The sequence below is a fragment of the Gambusia affinis genome, linkage group LG03 (genome assembly GCF_019740435.1).
Source record: "Gambusia affinis linkage group LG03, SWU_Gaff_1.0, whole genome shotgun sequence".
NCBI lineage: Eukaryota > Metazoa > Chordata > Actinopteri > Cyprinodontiformes > Poeciliidae > Gambusia > Gambusia affinis.
The window spans coordinates 4,212,445-4,234,521 of NC_057870.1; the positions used below are offsets into that span (position 1 = coordinate 4,212,445).

A 22,077-nucleotide genomic window follows, 5' to 3' on the forward strand; every position below is an offset into this window, starting at 1 on the left:
ATGTTGTTGCACAACACAATAGAGGACCTAAATGCAACATATGCAGAACTTTCTAAATGTCAAATTGAAACATGTTTTGTTTATTTTTGTTCAGACCATTAATGCGATGGACTCAAAGATGAACAGCCTGGAGCAGAGAATTGCAGAGCTGTCAGAGGCTAATAAACTGGCAGCCAACAGCAGCATCTACACCCAGAAAAATATGTAAGCATCCACATAAAAACAGGTCTTCCACCTAAACTATTAAACATCTCACAGATCTTCCTTTATCAAAGTGTAGGCCGCAGCTTTTCACAGCACTTTTCTGCGAAGAGTGAAGGAAGCTTGTGCACAGCCTTTAATAAATCATGTCCAGCAGCTACTGCGACTGATTTAGATTGTGCCTCTGCTGCATAACCTTCTGTTAAAGCGCTTGCTCAGATCAATGTGTGATCGCATCAGGAAAGCCCAGGAAGAGATGATCTCGGAGCTTCGGCAGCAGAAGTTTTACCTGGAGTCTCAGGCCGGGAAGTTGGAAGCCCAGAACGCCAAACTGGAGGAGCATCTGGAGAAAATGAGTCAGCAGGAGCAGAGCAACAAGAGCCGCGTGCTGGAGCTGGAGACTCGGCTCCGGGAGGTGAGAAGATATTTAGGGGGAGTCAAATGTGAAGCCGTTTTATTTAGCAGACTTTTTCTCTCTCCTTTTTTTTTTTTTTCGTGTGGTTGATAAGTAGATGTAGGATTGAACTTTCTCTCTTTCAGTCTTGCTAGTTATTTCACAGTATTTCTTCTGTGATTTTGAGTTTAAGTAAAAGGACAATTTAAAGGGCCAGTATTATGTAAAACTGACTGAGCTTTACATCATGTTGCAATGTTATGGCCTCATCAAAAACATACCTGGATTGTTGCCTTGATTCTTTCATGTTTGATTTAAAAAAATCCTTGAATCTCCCATGGCAACCATTGAGCTGTGCAAACGCATGGTGGGACCTAGCCCCGCCTTCAAGGTGCAGCCCCTCATCAGAGCTGCAGATTCCAAACTATCAAGCTTCTACCTCACAGAACATCCCTCCCCATGGCTCCCCCACTCAGCTCCTCTAGACTAGCCAGCATAAAATAGCAAACAGCTGGTGGAACTGCACATCAGCTGAGCTCATTATAGGAGCTACTGCTCAGTTCAACGCTGCTAAAAACATTGTTACAGAATTTATAGAAGTGCCATGTTGTGATGAATTCCTGAAGGTAGAGCTTCACAAAGAGCAGGAATTTTTAAAGAAGCAGAGGCCCAATTTATAAATAGGCGTTAAATTGCAAAGTCATATTTGATATGTATATCATTTTTATAAAAACTGACTTTAGCATAGTTACTTGATTCTGCTATAAATACCACAATGTGCCTTGAAATTACATAAAACTGCCCCTTTAAGAAAACTTCATGGACTGTCCTTTTAAATTGCAAAGCTGAGCTCCCACTTGTGTTGATCTGCTCCTAAAGAGTGGAAACACGCTTGTGTTATTGCATCATCTTAGCACTCTATGACTTTAACTTTTACATTTATTAGTTTCATATCTGATGTTAATAAGCATCTGGTGTACAGCAGTTGCTGTAAATGTAGCTCATTAAAATGCGAGCTGCTGTGTTCTTTTACAGGAAATTATCTCAATTAGCAAAAAAACATTTAAACAATTGTTGAATTTTCTGTTCAATCAACCAGGTTTTTTTAATTTTTTTTAACGCTTGAGCAAGGATGAGAAGCACCAGTCAGACTCTTCTAGCTCATAAAGCTCTGACCTGACAATAGCCATTTAAACCAAATCTGATCTTTTTGTTCTTAGCTACTGATCATCTCGTTAGGTGTTAGTGAATGTAAAATAAAGACTAACTCAGAGTTTTATTATAATTCGACATCCACAACCAAGTTATAAAAATAGTGATAGAAAAAGTAATCAGAGAGTTGCAATGTGTAACTGTCTTTAGCATTTTCTGGTAGCAGTTAGCATAGCCAGGATTAGTAAGACAATGCTAGCTAGATTTTTGAGAAGTTTGAGATCTTTATCCTGGGTCTGAAGTTTACAAAATATTACTAATTTTTTCCAAATTCAGTCAGTCCCTATAGACAGAAGCTGAACGCTCCAGAGACTTAGAGAAACTTTGCCGTAATATATTTAGCCTTCCTGCTATCTGCTAAAATCTAACTCCCAGTAGCAGTGACACACCTGTTTCATTTATAGCTTTCAGGCTTCCTCAGACTTTATTTTTAAGATGGATCATTTTGAGTTAGCTATCCTGTAGTAACTTTGATATCAAAGATTATTGTAGGAAGAACTTGTTGGTGTTTAGGTATAGTCTGTTGAAAAAATTATTACTGGTCATTACTGATTAGGGCCAGTCAAGCTAAAAAATATGCTAATTCCAGTCACCAGCAGATTGTTCAGTGCATCTCTAGCTTTTTAATTCTATTTTAAATATCTACTAATTAGTTCATTGAAGTTATTTTAGCTAACCAGTTTGCTACTGTTCATTGGGGCTCCCAAAGGGAGATCAGGAAGGCCATGGCCCCCTCTTGAAAAACGTTGCCTCTCCTCAGAAAATCATGTTCAGGTCAGGAAGGCGTACAGAGCTGTCTTCTTGACTCAAGACAAAAATGTAAACCCAATAAATAAGGAAATGAATGTACAAATAATTTTCTTTTTTATATTGGCACATTTGTTATTTTAATTTTTTGTCTTGGCCCGCATAAAATTTTTTCTGGTCATGTCTGGCCTTGAAAATTTTCTAGAGGTGCCACTGCTGCTGTTTGATCCCTGTGGAAAGCTTTGACAGGTCAACATGCCTCTGACTTTCTGGCCGCAGCTGTAAATGAGGGGATTCATTTTCCCATGTAGATCGGACTGGAGAACGAGGAGCAAAAGCTGGAAATAAAGCGCCAGGTGACAGAGTTGACCCTGTCGCTGCAAGAGCGGGAATCTCAAATTACCAACCTCCAGGCGGCTCGTCACGCTCTGGAGAGCCAACTGCAGCAGGCCAAGACCGAGCTGGAGGAGACCACTGCAGAGGCCGAGGAGGAGATCACTGTTCTCAGAGTAAGGGAGGCGGAAAGCAAAGAAGGATTCTCTAAGCTTTGGTGTCATGTCCTTTTGGCAGTGACGTCTCCCTGTCTCTCTTGCCATGTTTCGTAGGCACACAGAGATGAGATACAACGCAAGTACGATGCCTTGAGAGACAGCTGTGCAGTGAGTTGCTCCTTTTTTCTTTTTTCCTGCCGTTTCATTGCTTCTTGTTATTGACAGCTTTCCTTCCCTGAATACTTTCTGAATCATCACACAACTTAAATAGCGTGTTTAAGTTGTGTGTGCAAGAGTCAATGCAGCTCTTGCACCTCTTTTCTTCATAATATGTTACTTCTCAATAATATACCGAAATAATCTAACTTCACGGAAAACTTTCAGTATTCCGCCAACTTCTCAAAAACACAATTTTACGATTGCAGTGTTTCCATTCAATAAGAAACGCAATTAAAATTACACGTGAATAATTAAAAACAAGCCGCGCCTCCAACTTCTTCCTGTCGTTTTCTTCTTAATGGTTTGCACCAGTGGCAACATCTGGATGTTGATCATCCAGACTCGTGTGATGTTAAAAAAAGAAAAGTTTCCATTCCAGTTATGTGGAATACAACCAAAAAATAACCTCTTCCTAGCAACAAAACATTAAATCAAAAAACTTAAAAAAAAAAAAAAGAAATTGGTGTCTCCATTAAGCAAATTTACTTTCGAAATGTCAAATTCGCAATAATATATTCAATGGAAATGCAGCTGGGGAACTTATTTGAGAGTAATAAAATTAAGTTCAAACATTTAAATTGTATTATGAATGCACTGTTTTTCAGAGCAATACAAAATTACTGAGGCTTTGTTAATTTATTCATTGGTATTCCAAATGCTATTTTAAATTAAATTCTTACATTTATTAATTGCTATAGTGAAAGTATTGAGTATTTTATCAAGATTAACTGAGAAATTATAGAAATGTGATAACCAGTGATTCTTCATCTCCAGTTTTTCACTGCAAATATCAATTTCAGCTCATTCATTTTTCTCTAATCAACTTATTTTTTTTTATTTGTTTTTTTTTTTTTTACCCCTCTGCTTTGAGCAGATACTAATCCTTAATTTTAGGAGCAGAAGCAAGGCCACACTGTTTCTGGGTGTCCACTCTCAGTAAAATACAATTTAATATTATTTTCAAAACCAAAAGAATCACAGGGTGACATTTGAAGCCATTTTTACCATATTATGCTAGTGAGAAACATGGTTAGCTTCACTGATGGTAAGCTAACGGCAGAGTCTTACCTCAAGATGAACCACATCTTTCCTTAGGAATTTTTGAGTTTTGCAGAGGTTCGCTAATGTGTATGTGACCACCTGTTAGCAGACCTCCTGTTAGCAGACTTTCTGTCAAAAGACCACCTGTTAGCAGACCTCCTGTTAGCAGACTTTCTGTCAAAAGACCACCTGTTAGCAGACCTCCTGTTAACAGACCCCCTGTTAGCAGACTTCCTGTTAGCAGACCACCTGTTAGCAGACCTCCTGTTAGCAGACTTCCTGTTAACAGACCACCTGTTAACAGACCTCCTGTTAGCAGACCACCTGTTAGCAGACCTCCTGTAAGCAGACCACCTGTTAGTAGACCTCCTGTAAGCAGACCACCTGTTAGCAGACCTCCTTTTAGCAGACTTCCTGTTAACAGACCACCTGTTAGCAGACCTCCTGTTAGCAGACTTCCTGTTAACAGTCCACCTGTTAAAAGACTTCCTGTTAGCAGACCTCCTGTTAGCAGACTTCCTGTTAACAGACCACCTGTTAACAGACCACCTGTTAGCAGACTTCCTGTTCGCAGACCTCCTGTAAGCAGACCACCTGTTAGCAGACTTCCTGTTAACAGACCTCCTGTTAGCAGACCTCCTGTTAGCAGACTTCCTGTTAGCAGACCACCTGTTAGCAGACCTCCTGCTGGCAGACCACCTGTTAGCAGACCTCCTGTTAGCAGACTTCCTGTTAACAGACCTCCTGTTAGCAGACTTCCTGTTAGCAGACCACCTGTTAGCAGACCTCCTGTTAGCAGACCTCCTGTTAGCAGACCACCTGTTAGCAGACCACCTGTTAGCAGACCTCCTGTTAGCAGACTTCCTGTTAGCAGACTTCCTGTTAACAGACTTCCTGTTAACAGACCTCCTGTTAGCAGACTTCCTGTTAGCAGACCTCCTGTTAGCAGACCTCCTGTTAGCAGACCTCCTGTTAGCAGACCTCCTGTTGACCCTCGGAGGAACCACTGCTGTGTTTCAGCTGACATGCAGAATAAAATTTTCCTTTCAAGAAGCTCCTCACATAGGGTTGCTTGATGTCAGAAAGCATCTCAATGTTGTCGGTGAATATTGTAATCATATTTTCCTTTTTTTTTTTTTTTCTATTTTTTGTTCTTGAATTATTTGACACTTGGCATCTTGTCAAATAAAAATATCTGGCCTAAAACCCAAAGGCAACAAAACAAATCCTTTTAGAAGGTACTCAAATAGTTCATAGGGTTCACCTGGGTAGTTTTTTAATGTCAGTATAAATTCAGCTGGTTTATTAAAGAACAAACTGCGTCATGAGTGCAGCAAACTGGTCAGGGAGAAAATTGTTGAAAAGTTTTAAAAAGCTTAATATGAGCTTTCAGCTTCTCATGGAGAATTGTTCAATCCATCATCTGAAAATAGAGTATGAAACAACCACCAAAACATGGCTGTCCACCTAAACTGGCACTGCAAACAAAGAGAGCAGTAGTGAGACAACTTTCTGAAAGCACTGTAACAGGATAGCCATTGTTGAAAGTCAGCCATAAATTGTCCTGCAGTTTCCAGCAGCCATGCAAGAACCTTTTTGTCCCCAAAACACAAATGCTGTTTACTAGCCAGAGCTGACCCAAGGCACAAGCAAACTATGCTGCTGGTTAGGGCCAACCAACCACCATGGCCTCCCATCAATGGCTGGATTTTAACACAAATCACAGCTATGACATGTTTAGATTTGATTATTGAGAATGAGATACTGCTAAGTTTTATTTTTAAATGTTTTTTTCTGAAACATTTTTAAAGTTTTAGAAATGTTTTTCAGAATGAGACCACATGCAAAAGAAGCTGAGTTGAAGCATACAAATTTTAAAACTATGGCACAATAAATGAAATGCATAAAAATAACTTTTGAACTGGCAGCTGTGCCACCTTCTGTTCATCTGCAAGCAGCGATTATCTCAGAAGATAATGCATCACTGAACCGTTTGGTAACATCATATTTGCTTTGCACTCAGGGGCAGTTTGTTTAAGACAAGGTTGCAGATTGTATTCTCTATATTAAATATGGCATAAAAATGTTAAGCTAAATTACTATGAACAAGAACATGAAGACTTCCTTTGCACAAGATTCCAAGTGATGAACATTTTCAGAAGTGCTTCATATCACGGTGCTTCTCCACTGACGCTTTCACATCCTCTTCGTTGTAATTAGCACAGTTACATGAAGCATTAAGGTTAAGAAATGTTTTAGCCTGGTGATATATCCTGGCTTAATCAGCAGTTGATTTAAATACTCTCCTCTTTAAGCTCTGATAGACATCTAGTATTATAAAATAAACAGTGTCTACCTTTTGATAAAAACAGGAAGCTGCTTCCACAGTAAGGGAGCCTGATGACTGAAAGCAGTCTTCCACTGAGTTTTTAGATAATATGGAAAATCCCCTAAAATTTCACACAGGTACTGTTTTTGCTTCACTTTCACTCTGTGGCGTTTGATATTGACAAAAAAGGATTCATTTGATGATTTTTTCCCCCCTATGGCTCCAAATCACACACATTTCATTTCACACATAAATCTTAATTTCAAAAATTGGACATTAGAGACAAAATATTCAACAGATTACATTAGCAGAGCTTTTTATTTGGTTGAAAGGACTGTTGCTAACTTTTGAAACTACTAGACATAATATTGTCTGGAGTCATAGTCTTGGTGCTTACATTTCTACAAAGTAAACATTAGATTTCATCTTAAACTAAACATGGTGTTGTTGGACCAAAACATGCAACACTAATGCTAACAGAAATTGAAAATAGGACAACAAGTTGTATTCTGGGTATGCGTGGTTTACGTAGAATTTTTCTTAAATTCAATTTTCAAAACTTTGACCAGTAACAGAAAATCCTTCTTCACTCGACTGATAAAGACCTGCGTCTTCCTACATGTTCTGAACAAAGTGACAGCAAACCTGATAGCTTGTTTGCAAGTTCATTATTATTTCTTAAGATGTGTTTACAGTCCACTAGCTGAATAGTCACTGTTTTTGCAGTGTACTGGATAATGCAGGATAATTCTTCATTGTTGAAAAAAGAATCTAGATAATGTGATAAATTACACACCCTAACTTCACACTCCACTTTTCACAGCTGATCAACCCACCTAAACAATGTAATGCAGTTACAAAAGTTGCTTGCTAACAGAACACGTTGCTTTATGTTCATGTGATGCAAAGGGGAGATACAATGTCTAAGTTTCCATTGCAAAAGTGTGCAAAACACAAGTTCACAATTGAGGTGTTTCCAATAACAAAGAAACACAATTAAAATCACATGCAAATAGTCGTATTCAGGCAAAAAGTCACTGGAAAACAGGCCGTGCCATCGTCCTCCTGTCGCTTCCTGTTGTGATTCCCATTGTGGTTTTGCAAAAAAACAAAAAACAAATTTAGATAGGGCCAAAGAAACACACCTCATCCAAGCACCAAAGAGATTTTTTCAGAACTGTTATGTTTCCATTAAGTACATTTATCTTCAAAATGTCAAATTGGGCAATTACATGGTCAATGGAAACGCAGCTCGACATGTGCTGCTGCCACAAAGACACTGTCTGCTTTCCCACTTTGAGAAAACAATTTTTTTATCTGCTCCAGAGTTCAGAAGAAAGAAGGAAACAAACTCTAGACCAAGCAGCTCTGGAGACACATCCTTAGCTATTCCGAGTCATAAGTAAATTTGTCATCTGAGAGCAGAACGCTCTCTAAGGAACACATGAAACTGTGGAGAAAGAATTTTAATTTCCTATATATTATTAACGGGAGGCCAGAACTTTACAGAAGCAACATGATTTCTCCATTAACCTTTTGTCTAAGGTTGCCACATTTCAAGTGGAAAAGTAAAAGCAGGCCTGTCACTACTTTTACTCAGCAGACAGAAATCTCCTGCAGCGCTATGCATCAGCAGAAGTTATTAAAAAAATGATGGTCGCAAGAAATTTAGTATTTTAAGTGCTTTTTAAATTTTATTAATTAACATTATAAAAATCTGAAAAACAAATGTTAATAGGACAGAATAGACAAATTCAGATGATAGACAGATGTAAAGATGCAGGTTCACACAAAGGTCAAATATAATAATAAATATAAGAATCTTAAGACTATACTGTATACTCTGGACAAAATTACAACCTAAACATAACACAAAAAAGTAAGATAATATAAAAATGTGTTACCAACTGTAGTCCGTATCTAAATATATGAAATATATTGGTAAATACTCCATTCATCATTATTAAGGGCAGCTACAAACACATGGGTTTTTAGCCTTGATTTAAAGGAGCTCATTGTTTTTAGCTGTTTTCTAGAAGTTTGTTCTGGATTTGTGGAGTGTAAAAACTATTTGTTTATTCATTTTTCATACATTGTTGAATGTAAGTAGAGTTTCCATCACTGTGTTATTAACCTGTCTTCATTTATTTGTCCATATTTAGAGTATTTAGAATGAATTGCAGCATTTTCTCATCAGTTAAAGGGGTATTCTGTATTTTAAGAATAAGTGGCAGCCTAGCTGTAATCAGATTGCTCACATTTTGCCACAGTTGACAGTGTTTTTCTGAAGTTTTTCAAATCACCCAGACAATAAGGAAAGACAAGGACATGTTCTAGTCGTATACAACAAATCTGTCAAAACCTCGTCAGTTCAAAATAGAGGCTCCATTTGGAGTTTGGCAATAGATTACTTATCAATTCCCTGCTTAGTCATACTCAGAGGAAGGCGAAGATCTATCGGCATTTTGCAGCTTCAGCTCACAGTAAATGTTAATTACAATCAGGGAGACTGACACCCACAGCTTCCACAAATAGAATCGAGCTACTTGCATTCAACAGCGTTGAGGAACTGAATCTCTCAATGCAATTTACTGCAGTTCTGAAAGTTGCTCAATTGATTTGATTGCCAGTTGAGTTGAGTAAATATAGACGCATGACAGATCACCCCTGCAGCCCTCACACAGTTTATCTCTCGCCCCGCCTTTTGGATTCAGTGGATGTTGTCGGTCCCCTTCCGTTCCTTAGAGGAGCTGATGCACTGAGTCAGTGCTGAGCAGACAGCTAATTTGTGTACGTAAAAGCTCTGCTTCTTACCTCTGCCTCCTTGAAGTTCTGCATGGTTTACATGTCTCTGTTAGAGCCGAGAGAAAAAGGCTTTTAGCATGGAGCCTCATCAGTCTAACCCTCATTTCTCCTACTGTACCTGCTGGTGAAGGCTGACGGAGAAAACAGACCTTATGCTAATGAAACGATTGGCCCACTTCTACTTCTGAATACCTGGACTAAGTAAGAAAGGGATCTTACTAAAATTATATCACTAGGCCTACTTAACTTAATGTGCTTCATGTTAACACTGAAGTTTAATAGTTGGTGGGTAAAACTACTGTATCTAACTTTATAATGCATATATATATATATATATATATATATATATATATATATATATATATATATATATATATATATATATATATATATATGTATATGTTTTTACTTAACATTAAAATTGTCACCATGTTGAGACAGTAAAACATAAGCAAGACAAAATGTGAAAAAATCGAGTTCCTCCAACTCCTCTCTAGAAACTCTGCATGTCTTCAGATGGCAATAAAGCCACAGTCAAAAACAACCAATCAGAGCCAAGAGGAGGGTTTTAGCGTTGTCAATCATCACTGTGAACTGCTAAATGTGCCAATGGAGGAGAAACAAATGTTTTGTTCGTGACTGATTATCAATCTGTAATTGATGAATGAACAGTCATGACCACTGACAGGGAGAAGCTGTAGTGCACACACAGCCATGATTGACAGCGCTAAGACTCACCTTTTGACTCTGATTGGTTGTTCCTAGTTAGAACTGGGAAAAGGCAGAGGAGCTTAATATCATTATTATTACTATTATTTTTTATTTATTTTTTATTATTTTTTAAGAGATTATCTGTCTCATATTACATTGCCACTGCAATGTAATATGGTCAAATGAAATAAACACATCCATAGACACCGTCAGACTTTCTCTGGGTTAGAAATGGCAAAATGCCACTTTATCACTTTACAGAGATTAGTTTGGCTAAAAGAATTGAATTTTTTCTTCGTTGTTCCTACAGCTCATCTCGTCTTAAAATTAGAAACTAAGTGGCTCTCCTCAGCAGATCGCTGAGCTGTGATCTGGTTTTATGGTTTCACTCTTTACCATTCAGAAACCGAAAGAGCTGATTCATTCAGTTCTTTCACAAGCTTGATAATGGTCTTGATAATGTTCTAGATAGACTCCGGCTGTGATTATTGGATTGCTGGGATGAGTGTGAAGATTAGCTGTTAGCCTCTGTTATATCGCTTACTTAATGTGATAACACTTATCAAAAATGCGTTATGCAGAGAGCATGGTCATATTCTGCTATTGTAATGGTCTAAACACAACACAGACAAACTGACATTAGTGAAATCCGACTCATTCAGCAAAAACAGGAGAGCTTATTAACGCATATTAGTAGCTGCGATTCCATTAACCATGAAGTTGTGCAAATTGAAATCACAAAATTAAATTTCCTTAATAACACCCATTTTTGAAAAAAACCTCATGTTTTTGATTACAAGTTTTAGCACCAGGGTGAGGTGAATTTTTCAGCTGTATTTTGCAAAATTGCAATGGAAATAAATTTTTCCCACATCACATGAGTCACATGATCAACAGCAGGATGTTGCCACTGGTGAAAACAACAAAGAAGACTTTTTTTTATTTCTATTGTATGAAATTTGTTTAGACAATGTTCATCTGACGCCACTAGAGCTCTCACAACATCACACAATTCATAAAACGTTGTGTGTCATTCCCACGTGTTGAATCCATATCTAATCTGTAAAACTACAATTTCTCCAAAACGCCGCTGAGGGGGAGGCTTGTTGTTCCAACACCTGAATAAAACGCCGATGTCTCTTCTGATGGCTGATAGATTAGTTCTGAATTATGAATATATCTCATCTCAAATGTTACATTTGTTGCTACCATCATGTTTCATGATTTATTGAACAAATGTATTCATGTGATTTTAATTACATTTCCTATTTAATGGAAACACTGCAATTGCGAAACAGTTTTTTTTGTTTGTTTTTCAAAGATTTACTTTGCACATATTTGTAATGGAAACACGTCTACAGTATTCCTTCACTCGTATGGCCTACATCTCTAGACAAACTGGTAGAAAAGCTAGTTGAAATGGTTTTTCCTCTTCTGTAAACACGATGGACCATAATCCATCCATCCATCCATCCATCCATTTTCTTTACACCCTTCTTCCCTAAATGGGGTCATGAGGGTTGCTGGTGTCTATCTCCAGCTGCGTCCCGGGCGAGAGGCGGGGTCACCCTGGACAGGTCGCCAGTCTGTCACAGGGCAACACAAAGACATACAAGACAAACAACCATGCACACACACACTCACACCTAGGGAGAATTTAGAGAAACCAATTAACCTGACAGTCATGTTTTTTGGACTGTGGGAGGAAGCCGGAGAACCCGGAGAGAACCCACGCATGCACAGGGAGAACATGCAAACTCCATGCAGAAAGATCCCCGGCCGGGAATCGAACCCAGGACCTTCTTGCTGCAAGGCAACAGCTCTACCAACTGCGCCACTGTGCAGCCCATGGACCATAATATGTACCTATTTCAAAGTTTGACACCCTTAAATCAGATTTTAACTTATGGCATCCATCCATCCATTTAAATTGAGAGGATAATCAACAGAGTTCCAGATCAGAATCACTGCTGTCTCTGTGATCTGGGTAAAATCAGACAGATTGGGTAAGAAATCAGTAAAACCCAGAGAAAGCTGTCAGTAGCACACCTACAAGGAGAGCTATCACTCAAAATGTCCTGCACTGACTCTTGACTCCCGGTCAAGTATGCACTGCATGTGGCATCAGCCATCCCACACAACTCCCAGGGGAAAGGCTCGGGCCTGGGGTCTGGAGAGCAGCAGCTGTTTCTGCAATAAGTACATTCAGGTGCCTCATCACTGATCTTTCTTTAGACACCTGAGAGGAATCCAGTGGGGTTCTGTGAAAACATTTTGTATGCAATAGTTTCTGCACAATCCTTGGACACAGCATTTTAGATCAGGAATGTCTTTCAGTGCATTTGTCCATCCTTGAATAAGCATTTGCAGAAGTCAAAATTGTGGATTTTATTTTTGAGTTGCCAGGTTTTCTAAATTAATTAGTAGTGAAGTATTGATTAATTTTGATTGCCTTTAGAAGGCTTCAACTAATGGAAGAATCACTACAATATTTGAAGGATTACATGCGGGTGCCTGCAGTCAGACCAATCTATTCTGTCTCTCAGGGTGTTTTATAAACCTGGCAGAGCACCAGACCAAGCATTGTTTATTTTAGATACGGATTCTTATACACCAATAAAAGCTATAGGAAAGATTTATTAAGCTAGGTCTATAGTCGATGGCTGCTTGTGTGCCTCCATATTTTTGTAACTCAACATTTAATACAGAAAGTTGTGAGCCGCTGGTGAACTCCTCTGGTGCCCCTACCATCGGGGTTAGCAGATATTCTGGGGGAAAACCTTTCAACTTTAAAACAAATAACCTGCAAGCATGAGAGCGATGTTCCCAAAACCCAGCATGAAGCCATGAATGACCAAACACAGGAAACGCCACGCACTGCCAGAGATGCAGTCAGAAACACTGAAACTCTACAACGATTTTACTGTGTTTTCATCTGAAGTTCAGAAAACATTAAGTCAGTGAGCTTTTGGCACTATAAATGTAATAAGTGTAAAAATATATTGTGAAGAATTATTCACACATGGAGTCAAACTACAACCAACTGCATGTTAATGTAGAATTTAAACAAATCCTCTTTATGCAGAAGTTTAACAGCATTTTGAGACCTAAACCACATCAGCAAAACGATGCTAATTTAGAGATTACAGTTCATCAGACTTCAATGGGGGAACTGAAAGCTAAACTCTCCATTTTTATGTATACGCGTCATTTTTTCTCTAATTTTTCATCTTTTTTTAACATTTAGATATAATTGATCTTACCATAAAATATTGTTGAATGAAAGTTTAAAAAAAAGAAGAGCTCAAAAAGCAAATCAGTTTACATAACATATCTATGCTCTGGTGTAGATTAATTTGATTAAAACGTCCAACCATGAACATTTCTAGATGTGTGGTATGCCTTTAAAAAAATACATAAATGTTTGGTTCTTTGGAAACAAAGACGAAGTATAAAGGATGGCTCACACCTGCTGCTCTTTAAAATACTAGTTTCTCACTTACAAACTATCTTCCACAAAGGCGATGGACACACACATGGACAGAAGTGTTCAAATGTGCTGCAGCTATTTTAACCAGGACAGATCACCTTTCACTTCTAATCTCTCATCATTCACCATCACGTTTCTGCAAATCTGCTCAAAAGTCAGTGGGAAAAAAAGATGCACTGGACATATTAGTGATTTATAGGAACCAGCAGAACAACTAGAGGATAGCAATCTCCTTTTTCTTATTATTAATCTTTTTTTTAAATATACTGCTTCTTTTGTATTTTCTTTAAACAAAATCCAAGTTCTTTTATTCTTGTGTAGGTGATCACTGATCTTGAGGAGCAGCTAACCACTCTCACTCAGGAGAACTCTGAGCTGAACCGCCAGAACTTTTACCTGTCCAAGCAGCTGGACGAGGCCTCTGACGAGCGGGAGGACCGGCTGCAGCTCAGCCAGGATGTGGACAGGCTGCGGCATGAGGTGGCTGACCGTGAAATGCACCTCAACAACCAGAAGCAGGTATGTTGCTCAGCAACCTTTTTTATTTAGGCAAATTTGTCAATCAGTCCACTGCTTTAAGGACATCTTTGTAACTTAAGGACAGGTTGGATAATTCAGCTTTAAAGTGCCTTTCAAATAGCAAACTTTATGGTTTTGAAGCAGAATGAAACTGATTGGTTTCATTCATCCCCAAAGTCGATGCTTCCCAGAAGCAATGCTTGCTATAATTAGAGCTGTAACTTGTTTGGATTCTTATGTCTAGACATGTCACAACATTTTATTGGACAAAAAATTGTTAATAAATTGTCCTGTAAAACGTCCCTAAGTCTCGTAATATTGTTGTTGCATAACGCACAACTTTATTACATTATAATTGTTTTTACACTGTGGTAATGCTACTACATGATGCAGCACAAAGTATTACAAAACATGTTCAAGAATTTTATTACTGTTTGTGATTTTGATGACATTTTATTACACTCTGAAGCCAGATTTTTATTACGTTTATTACATAATGCGTCACAAACAGCACAAGGCCACGAAGTGATGAGATTGGGGCACAAGATACCGCATTCAAACTTCTATCGTATTCACTAAGATTGATGCTTTAAACACTCACACATGAAATATCTGACTGAGCTACTAGTTGTTTTACAGAAATATTTCAACCTGAGCTGTGGATCTCTGCATCTCCTCCAAAGTCACAATGGGCCTCTTGGCTGCTTCTCTAATTAAGCCATGTGCTACTTCTCTCTGTTTAGACGTCCATGTCTTGGCAGGTTTGCAGCTTTATTATACATTTTCTATTTTCAGATAATGGATTGAACAGTTTCCCTTGAGATGATCAAATTCGGTGATATAGTTTTATAACCCAACCCTGCTTTAAACTTCACAGCTCGTTTACCAACTCGATCTTACTTTGGATTTTTATCAGGGGTTAACAGAGGGAGGTTCTCAAAATAATGAACTGCTTTGTGTTGATCTATCATAAAAATCCAATAAAATTGGTTGAAGTTTGTTGTTGCGACATGAAAAAGTTTGGACAAGTTCGGGACAAACGAATGCTTTTACTGTAAATCAGGGAATGGCTGGTTTATAAGCTGGAGTTGAACCTGCTGCTGGGAGACGATTGGAGATTGGAACTGGAACATGCAACTGTTCAAGTAAATGAAAACTGTGTCTAAGGTCCGAAGTAGCATAAGGATGTGAAAAAAAAGAAAAACAAACCGTGTAAGATGTTGACATGGATCACCAGACAAGAAAGCAACCGTGTTCCCTTCGTTTTCTGTAACACCTTGGATGTGTGAGTCTTTTCGCAAGTAAACACACAAACAGCAAATGTCTCTGCCCAGTTTTAGAATTTACTGTTTGTCCAACATTTTACAACAATACTTGGATGTACCGTAGGTTTGGATTCATTTCTGTAATAATAATTGCCACAAAAAATGATCTGTGTTTTGTGAAAACAGTGTACTGCTTTTGAGGCGATGCTTCAGTTCGTCTTGTGTCTCCTCTGGACTTCATTCTCACACCTAGACGCTATGGATGCTTTCACACTGATAGTCCAGTAGTCTAGGTTTGATTGGGGACCAAAATTACAACATTAGTTATGTTTTCAGCTGGTGCGGTTCGCTTTCACACTGCACTTTGTCAATCAATCCGAACTAATTGAAAAACCTGTTTCTTTCCTCGCCTGGGGTGGTGCTGCACCAAGAATCATTGTAGGAAACCTTCAAAGAAGACATGTAATGTGAACAAAAATGGAGTGGCATCAGATTTTGGCAGGTAGTGGTTGTTATTTTTTATTTTTTCGCAGAGACCATGAGCCATGTTTTCGCTAGTGTTTGACTTGCGTGCTTGTTTAGGCCCTATTTACCCAGAATGCCCCATGTTATAGCCCACCTTCTGCTTTTGGAGCAGAGTCTCTGGTTCACTTGGAATCCAGACATTCAAAATGCACCAGAGTTCACTTAAACTGAGCCCAGGCCGAGGTTTACACGTGGACCGGAGTTTGTTTTTCTGGTCCGCATCGCAGTTCGATTGCGTTCGATTGCGCATTCACACCAAACAAACCGGGCTCTAGACGAACCGACTGGAGTTCAGATTGAAAGGGGCTGGTGTGAATGCACCCTAAGTCTTCACTTTACCTGAGATACCCACAGTCCTGTCATCCATGGGTGACCTCAACATCTTGCATCTAACGGGGTTTAGTGTAAATCAGGCCTGTGAAAGTCTTGTGTTATTTTGGTGTTGGTTATGTTTTATTCTGGCTGCAGTGAAAGAGAGAGAGATGAGGCAGTGTGATGTGAGCGCTGGCCCTGTGGGAGGATGTGTGTGTGGGTGTCCAGCATCGCTCTCAGCCCTGCTGGTTGTGTAACCAACGATGGAAGTCATAGACGAGGGACGGGGTGGTGTGTGGGAGAGATGTGTCATCCCCATCACTCCCAGGTCGTGTCAGCTGTGGAAGCGTTGGACTTCAGAGGGCCGTGGTGTTGCTGCTGCACCGGCAGAGGCTATATTTGTCTTCAAACTCTTTGTCTAAAGCAATGCGCCGTAAGACGTGAAACGCAGCAGGTCTTTCTGGGCCCTGCTGCATCCAAACAAGCTCTGCAGCTGCACTGGTTTGTGTTATTATTTAAAATGAGGGCAAACAACTATATGTTTTATTTTATTAGTGTGGGTTTTTTTTTTTTTCTATTTAACCCAGATATTTTCCAATTTTGCAAGCTGCAATCTACCTGAAAAAGTAACTTTCCATTTTTTATGAACCATATATAATCTGATGCCAGTCATTCACGGATAAAACTTTGATACTTTGTCACTTTTCAAGTCCCTTGTTGAAAATGCATAATTTAGTCCTTCAGGACTGTGATCAGTCTGGCTGTTTTGAACATTTCAAATAAACAAATTATTTAAACTAAAATGGATTCTTATTTTATTATTTAAACTTTTATTTCCTTGCTGACAGAAAAAAACTCAAAGTACTGACTTGCAATTCCAGACTGTTGTCTATTGCAAGTGTCTGTTTGAGAAAGCTTTTACCACTTTGTAATGCTGTCATCCCTTCTTACAATATTTAAGACGTTGTGGCCTTGGGGATGCCAGGAGATGAAGGTTTTTAGCTGTAATGGTCTCAAGTTCTTCCTGCAAACGCAGCGAATACTATGAATTTTATCTTTAAATCTTCTAAAGCTTCTCCCAGGGTGCAGAGGAAACGGTACTATCATCCTCCCCAACAACGCCTCTCTTACGTTTCGGAAATGTCGGTTATCATTGTCATCCATGGATTTTGCTGGAAATAATGTTTTATTCTAAAGGAATGCAAAGCAATTTGCTTTAAAGTCATAACTCATAATTTGGCAACTATGCTGACAAGTTGTAGCTCAGTTTTGCCAGAGGACATTGGCACAGCCTGATACATTTACAAAGCCTGCTTTCTGTACTCGTTGAATACTGTATGTTTCTTCCAAGGAACATCTGGGAAACTAATTTCTCTTCAAACCACACTTTGCTCCCGTTGTTTCTCAGGTCTACCTTCCAGACAAGAGATGTTTGACTTTGTGACCTTGTGATGTTAGAAATAAGCACGTCTCTTAAGCTTGAGATGTTCTTTGAGGGATTGACAGTAAAATCAACAACGCGACGCAAGAGAGTGTCTGTTTGTACAGGAGGAGTGAATCCTGCAAGTCAGTGACTCGATGCAGTCTTATCTCCTAAGATGGAAACTCTTTAAACTAATTTGAATAATTAACAAACATTAATGCACTGTTTGATAAGTAGGATCAGTTGGAATGTATGCATGATTGAAATGAAGTGATTTTTCTTCCCAAAGTGCCGTTAGGTGATAGTTGCTGTGAATTGGCGCTTCATAAATAAACCAAATAGAATTATATTTATTTAGTGTTAATATTACTTTTCATGCATATGGAAAGTATTCAGAGCACTTCACTTTTTCCACATTTTGCTGTGTTACATCCTTATTCCAAATTGTAAATGAATCCTTCTTCTGACAGTGGAAAAAGATTGTTGAGCATTTACCGAATTTATTAAAAATAAATTTACATTTACATAAGTATTCACTTACATTACATCACCACTGTTGATTGCATCTGTCTGTCTTTTAAAGTATGAACTATTTTATGAACTTCCTGTCAGATTAAGATGAATTGTGTTACTTGATATCAAGTCTCCACTGAAACGGCTGGGACTTATTTTGGAACATGCTTTTTGCTTAATGGCTTTTTTTCATGGCTTGAATCTTCATTTGCGTACATCTGATGTGAACAGAACCTGGAGACTCTGAAGACCACGTGCACCATGCTGGAGGAGCAGGTTGTGGAGCTGGAGAGCCTGAACGATGAGCTACTGGAGAAGGAGCGGCAGTGGGAAGCCTGGAGGGCCACGCTGGAGGACGAGAAGAGCCAGGCTGAGAGGAGGACCAGGGAGGTCCAGAGGCTGCTGGATACCGAGAAACAGAACAGGTAGACTACACCGCTGTGTGATCTGTGCTGCAAGAATACCTTTTTTTTTTTAGTAACAAGACACGCTATATTTTAAAACAAGTGCTTAAATTACTAGAAATACCGAACATTTTTTGCTCTTAATGTCTCCGTTGATATTGTTGTTCGCTCCAGTTCCACCTACACACAATGAAATCAACCAGCTTTGGGCGTATTCTCTTGGGTCTGTTTGAGTTTATTTTTGGGAAAAAAATCTGATTTATTTTCTCTGATTTTACAGACAGAGAATAGCAGTGCAATGAACACATGGTGCAGTAAAAGAGTATTAAAACATTCTCTACTGATCTGTTCTCCTGTTGCCCAACACCATCACTCAGAGTAACAGAGAAAAATAATGAATCCCCCCCAACATTAGGTCGTCAAAAGCTTAAGACATCTTGTAGAAAAGTTTGTCTTCTGTGTTTCAGGCTGCGTACAGAGCAGCGCTGCTCTGAGTCTCGTCAGGCTGTGGAGCAAGCCGTGAAAGAGCACAAAGCTGAGATCTTGGCCCTGCAACAAGCCCTGAAAGACCAGAAACTCAAAGCCGAGAGCCTTGCAGACACGGTAGGTTTTTCTACACTGTACAACAAACATTTTACCTTGCTGTTTGTAAATTTCAAACCTAAAGCTTTTGTCTTGTGTTCCTAAGTTAAATGATTTGGAAAAGAAGCACTCTATGCTGGAGATGAACGCCCGGAGTTTGCAACAGAAGCTGGAGAGTGAGAGGGACGTGAAGCAGAGGCTGCTGGAGGAGGTGCAGTGCTGTCTCTGAACCCTACTGTGTTTCCACCTCACATGCAGATATTTGTAATGCTTTGTGTCTGTCGTTTTCTTCATGTGTTACCTTTACAATTAATACAGAAACCCTGCTAACAGCAAATCCTTAGCAAACACTCAGTATCCAGGCCTGAAAGTGTTTTCCCACCTGTATACTTGGTTTGTTTGGGGAGCAAAGTTGCAACATTTGTTACATTTTCAGCTGGTGAGGTTCACTTTCACACTGCACTGTGTGTTTGGACTAAGCAAACCCTTTGAAAAACCTGTTCTTCCTCTCGCCTCTGGGGGCGCTGCACCAACAACCACAGAAGAAACATCCAAAGAAGACACTGAGCTCAACTTCACAAAATCTGAACAGAAATGGATTTTGCCGATTATAGGATTTCTCTTTTGTCTTTGGCAAAAGATCAGCGAGACCGATAGTCAGACATTTCTCTTGCTAGCAGTAGACTTTTCACGATTTATTTGGTTGTATTTACCCAGAATGCCCTCCACTATAGTCTGCTTCCTGTTTTTGGAACGGTCTCCGGTCCGCTTAGCATTCACATACACTAGAGTTCACTTAAACCGACCAAAGTTCACTTCTTTGGTCGGATCAGAGTTTGATTTTCCATTCAAATTTTTCCCAACAAATCAGACAAACATAGTTTAATTGAAGCAGACTTAACAAGGATGTTGTGAATGGACCATAAGGGTGCAAGATGGACCGAAAAAGTGAACTTTGGTCCACCTACAAACTTTGGTCTTGGTTTCATGTTTTGGTTGAAGTAATCTCTGAAGCGGTTTGAATGCATATGTGAACGGCAAACTGTCTAGAGACTGCTCCAAAAACAGAAAGTGTACTACAGCTCAGGGCATTCTGGGTAAATGCATCCATAACAAAGATTTATTTCTAGCACTAGCAGGAGAAATATTTTGCCAAAACAAAAGAGAAATCCTACAACCGCTAAAATTTGATGCCACTCCATTTTTGTTTACATTTTGTGAAGTAGAAAGTTACACTCAGTGTCCTCTTTGGAGGTTCTGTGTTGCTTTCTTCTGTGGTACTGATGCAGCGCCCCCCACTGGTGTAAGATATTTTTCAAAGGGTTGCAGTGTGAAAGCGAAGTGCACCAACTACCAACTGAAAATGTAACAAATGTTGCAACTGTAGTCTCCAAACGAAGCCGAGTCTACTACTATCAGGTGCGAAAACACCCTAACATAATAGATAATAATGTTCACATCATTATTCAGATAATGGTAAGAACACCTGTTTTTCCCTACGCAGCAAGAGAAACTACAGCAGCAGCTGGACGCCCAGAAGACCCACATATTCCGCCTGACCCAGGGGCTGCAGGAGGCTTTGGACCAGACCGATTTACTCAAAACAGAGAGGACTGACTTGGAATACCAGCTGGAGAACATCCAGGTGCTTCTACTTGGCATGTGCATGCACCACAGCTAGCATGTGGGACAGCTGGGGGGATCAATACATATATATTAGAGATATGAGAGCTCCCAGTCAGCACTGACATATGTATACGCTAAAGTTAGTGTAAACCTTTGTGTCGTTATCTGTTCTGGTCCACAGTGTTACATAACACAACTCCTGCAAACATGGCACCCAGTCGTCCCCCTTTCTTTCCACCCATCTCCATGTCTCTCTGTCACCTTCTGTGTGAAGTGAATTACTTGAGGAGAAATTCATGGCAGTAGTGATGTTCACTTAGCTCCACCTGCAGGCTGTATACTCTCATGAGAAGGTGAAAATGGAGGGAACCATCACCCAGCAAACCAAGCTCATCGACTTCCTCCAATCCCAGGCCCACGGAGGCTCCAAGAAGAAAAAAGTAAGCTCGATTCGCACAACAAATCATGCTGTTTTTATGAAATACAAGCGAAGATGTCTGAAGCATGCCAGCTGATAACCTTGGAGTCGTTCTCCGCTGTGTTTCTCTCTGTTTTCGTTTGCATTGTGTTGTTTCAGGGTCTTTTTGGGCGAAGGCGAGAGGACCTGTTGGCCGCCATGGCTGCTCAGGCCCAGGCGCAGGGCCAGAGTCAGGGTCAAGGTCAGGTCTCCCCCGTGCCCTCCATCCAACCGGTGCCTCTGCAGTACAGCGACATGAAGGCCGCTCTGGATAAAGAGCGCGCTCGCTGCTCTGAGCTGGAAGACGCTCTGCAGAAAATGAGAGCAGAGCTGAGATCTCTGAGAGAAGAAGGTGGGACTGACCTGCACCAGCTTACACACTGACTCTTACGTTTAGTAATCTAAAACAGAAGATACTCCTGGTAAAGATGCTTAGAAGGCTTAATATTATTGCAGCAGCATGATCTTACACTGAACAGTTTAGAAAAATCTAACTTTTAATTTGAGCACACAGAAAAAAACTGCTATATCAAAGAATAAATATTTTTAATATCATATTTGGCACATCTTACAGTCCATTTGAAATAAATGCACTTGAAGCATTTTGTTTAGATTTATGTTGGGGTGGTTTTTTTGAGAAACTTCTAATTAGTAATTCATGAATTGCTGTCTCCTCAAGCCATACTCTTGAGGTGACACATAGATCAATTTCTCTTGGCCGGTGGCCACTGAGAACCGACATCTGCCTGGACACCACACAGAGAAACTTAGACCATGGTTGAAATGTTAGCAGAAATGAAGCAGGGTTGGT

At 39.6% G+C, this 22,077-nt stretch overlaps 1 protein-coding gene across 4 annotated transcripts in view; it reads left to right on the top strand.

Annotated features, from left to right (window-relative positions):
- Positions 1-22,077, top strand: part of LOC122828829 (citron Rho-interacting kinase) — a 62,329-nt gene that overhangs the window by 22,504 nt on the left and 17,748 nt on the right. For 2 of the 4 annotated variants that reach the window (XM_044112770.1, XM_044112773.1), the window contains exons 12-22: positions 95-204; positions 442-616; positions 2,866-3,063; positions 3,160-3,213; positions 13,962-14,159; positions 18,429-18,622; positions 19,069-19,204; positions 19,290-19,394; positions 20,688-20,828; positions 21,130-21,249; positions 21,387-21,618. In XM_044112770.1, coding sequence (XP_043968705.1) covers positions 95-204; positions 442-616; positions 2,866-3,063; positions 3,160-3,213; positions 13,962-14,159; positions 18,429-18,622; positions 19,069-19,204; positions 19,290-19,394; positions 20,688-20,828; positions 21,130-21,249; positions 21,387-21,618 — 1,663 coding nt within the window. The remainder of the gene's footprint in view (positions 1-94; positions 205-441; positions 617-2,865; positions 3,064-3,159; positions 3,214-13,961; positions 14,160-18,428; positions 18,623-19,068; positions 19,205-19,289; positions 19,395-20,687; positions 20,829-21,129; positions 21,250-21,386; positions 21,619-22,077) is intronic. The other 2 variants (XM_044112771.1, XM_044112774.1) reach the window with 1 other exon arrangement.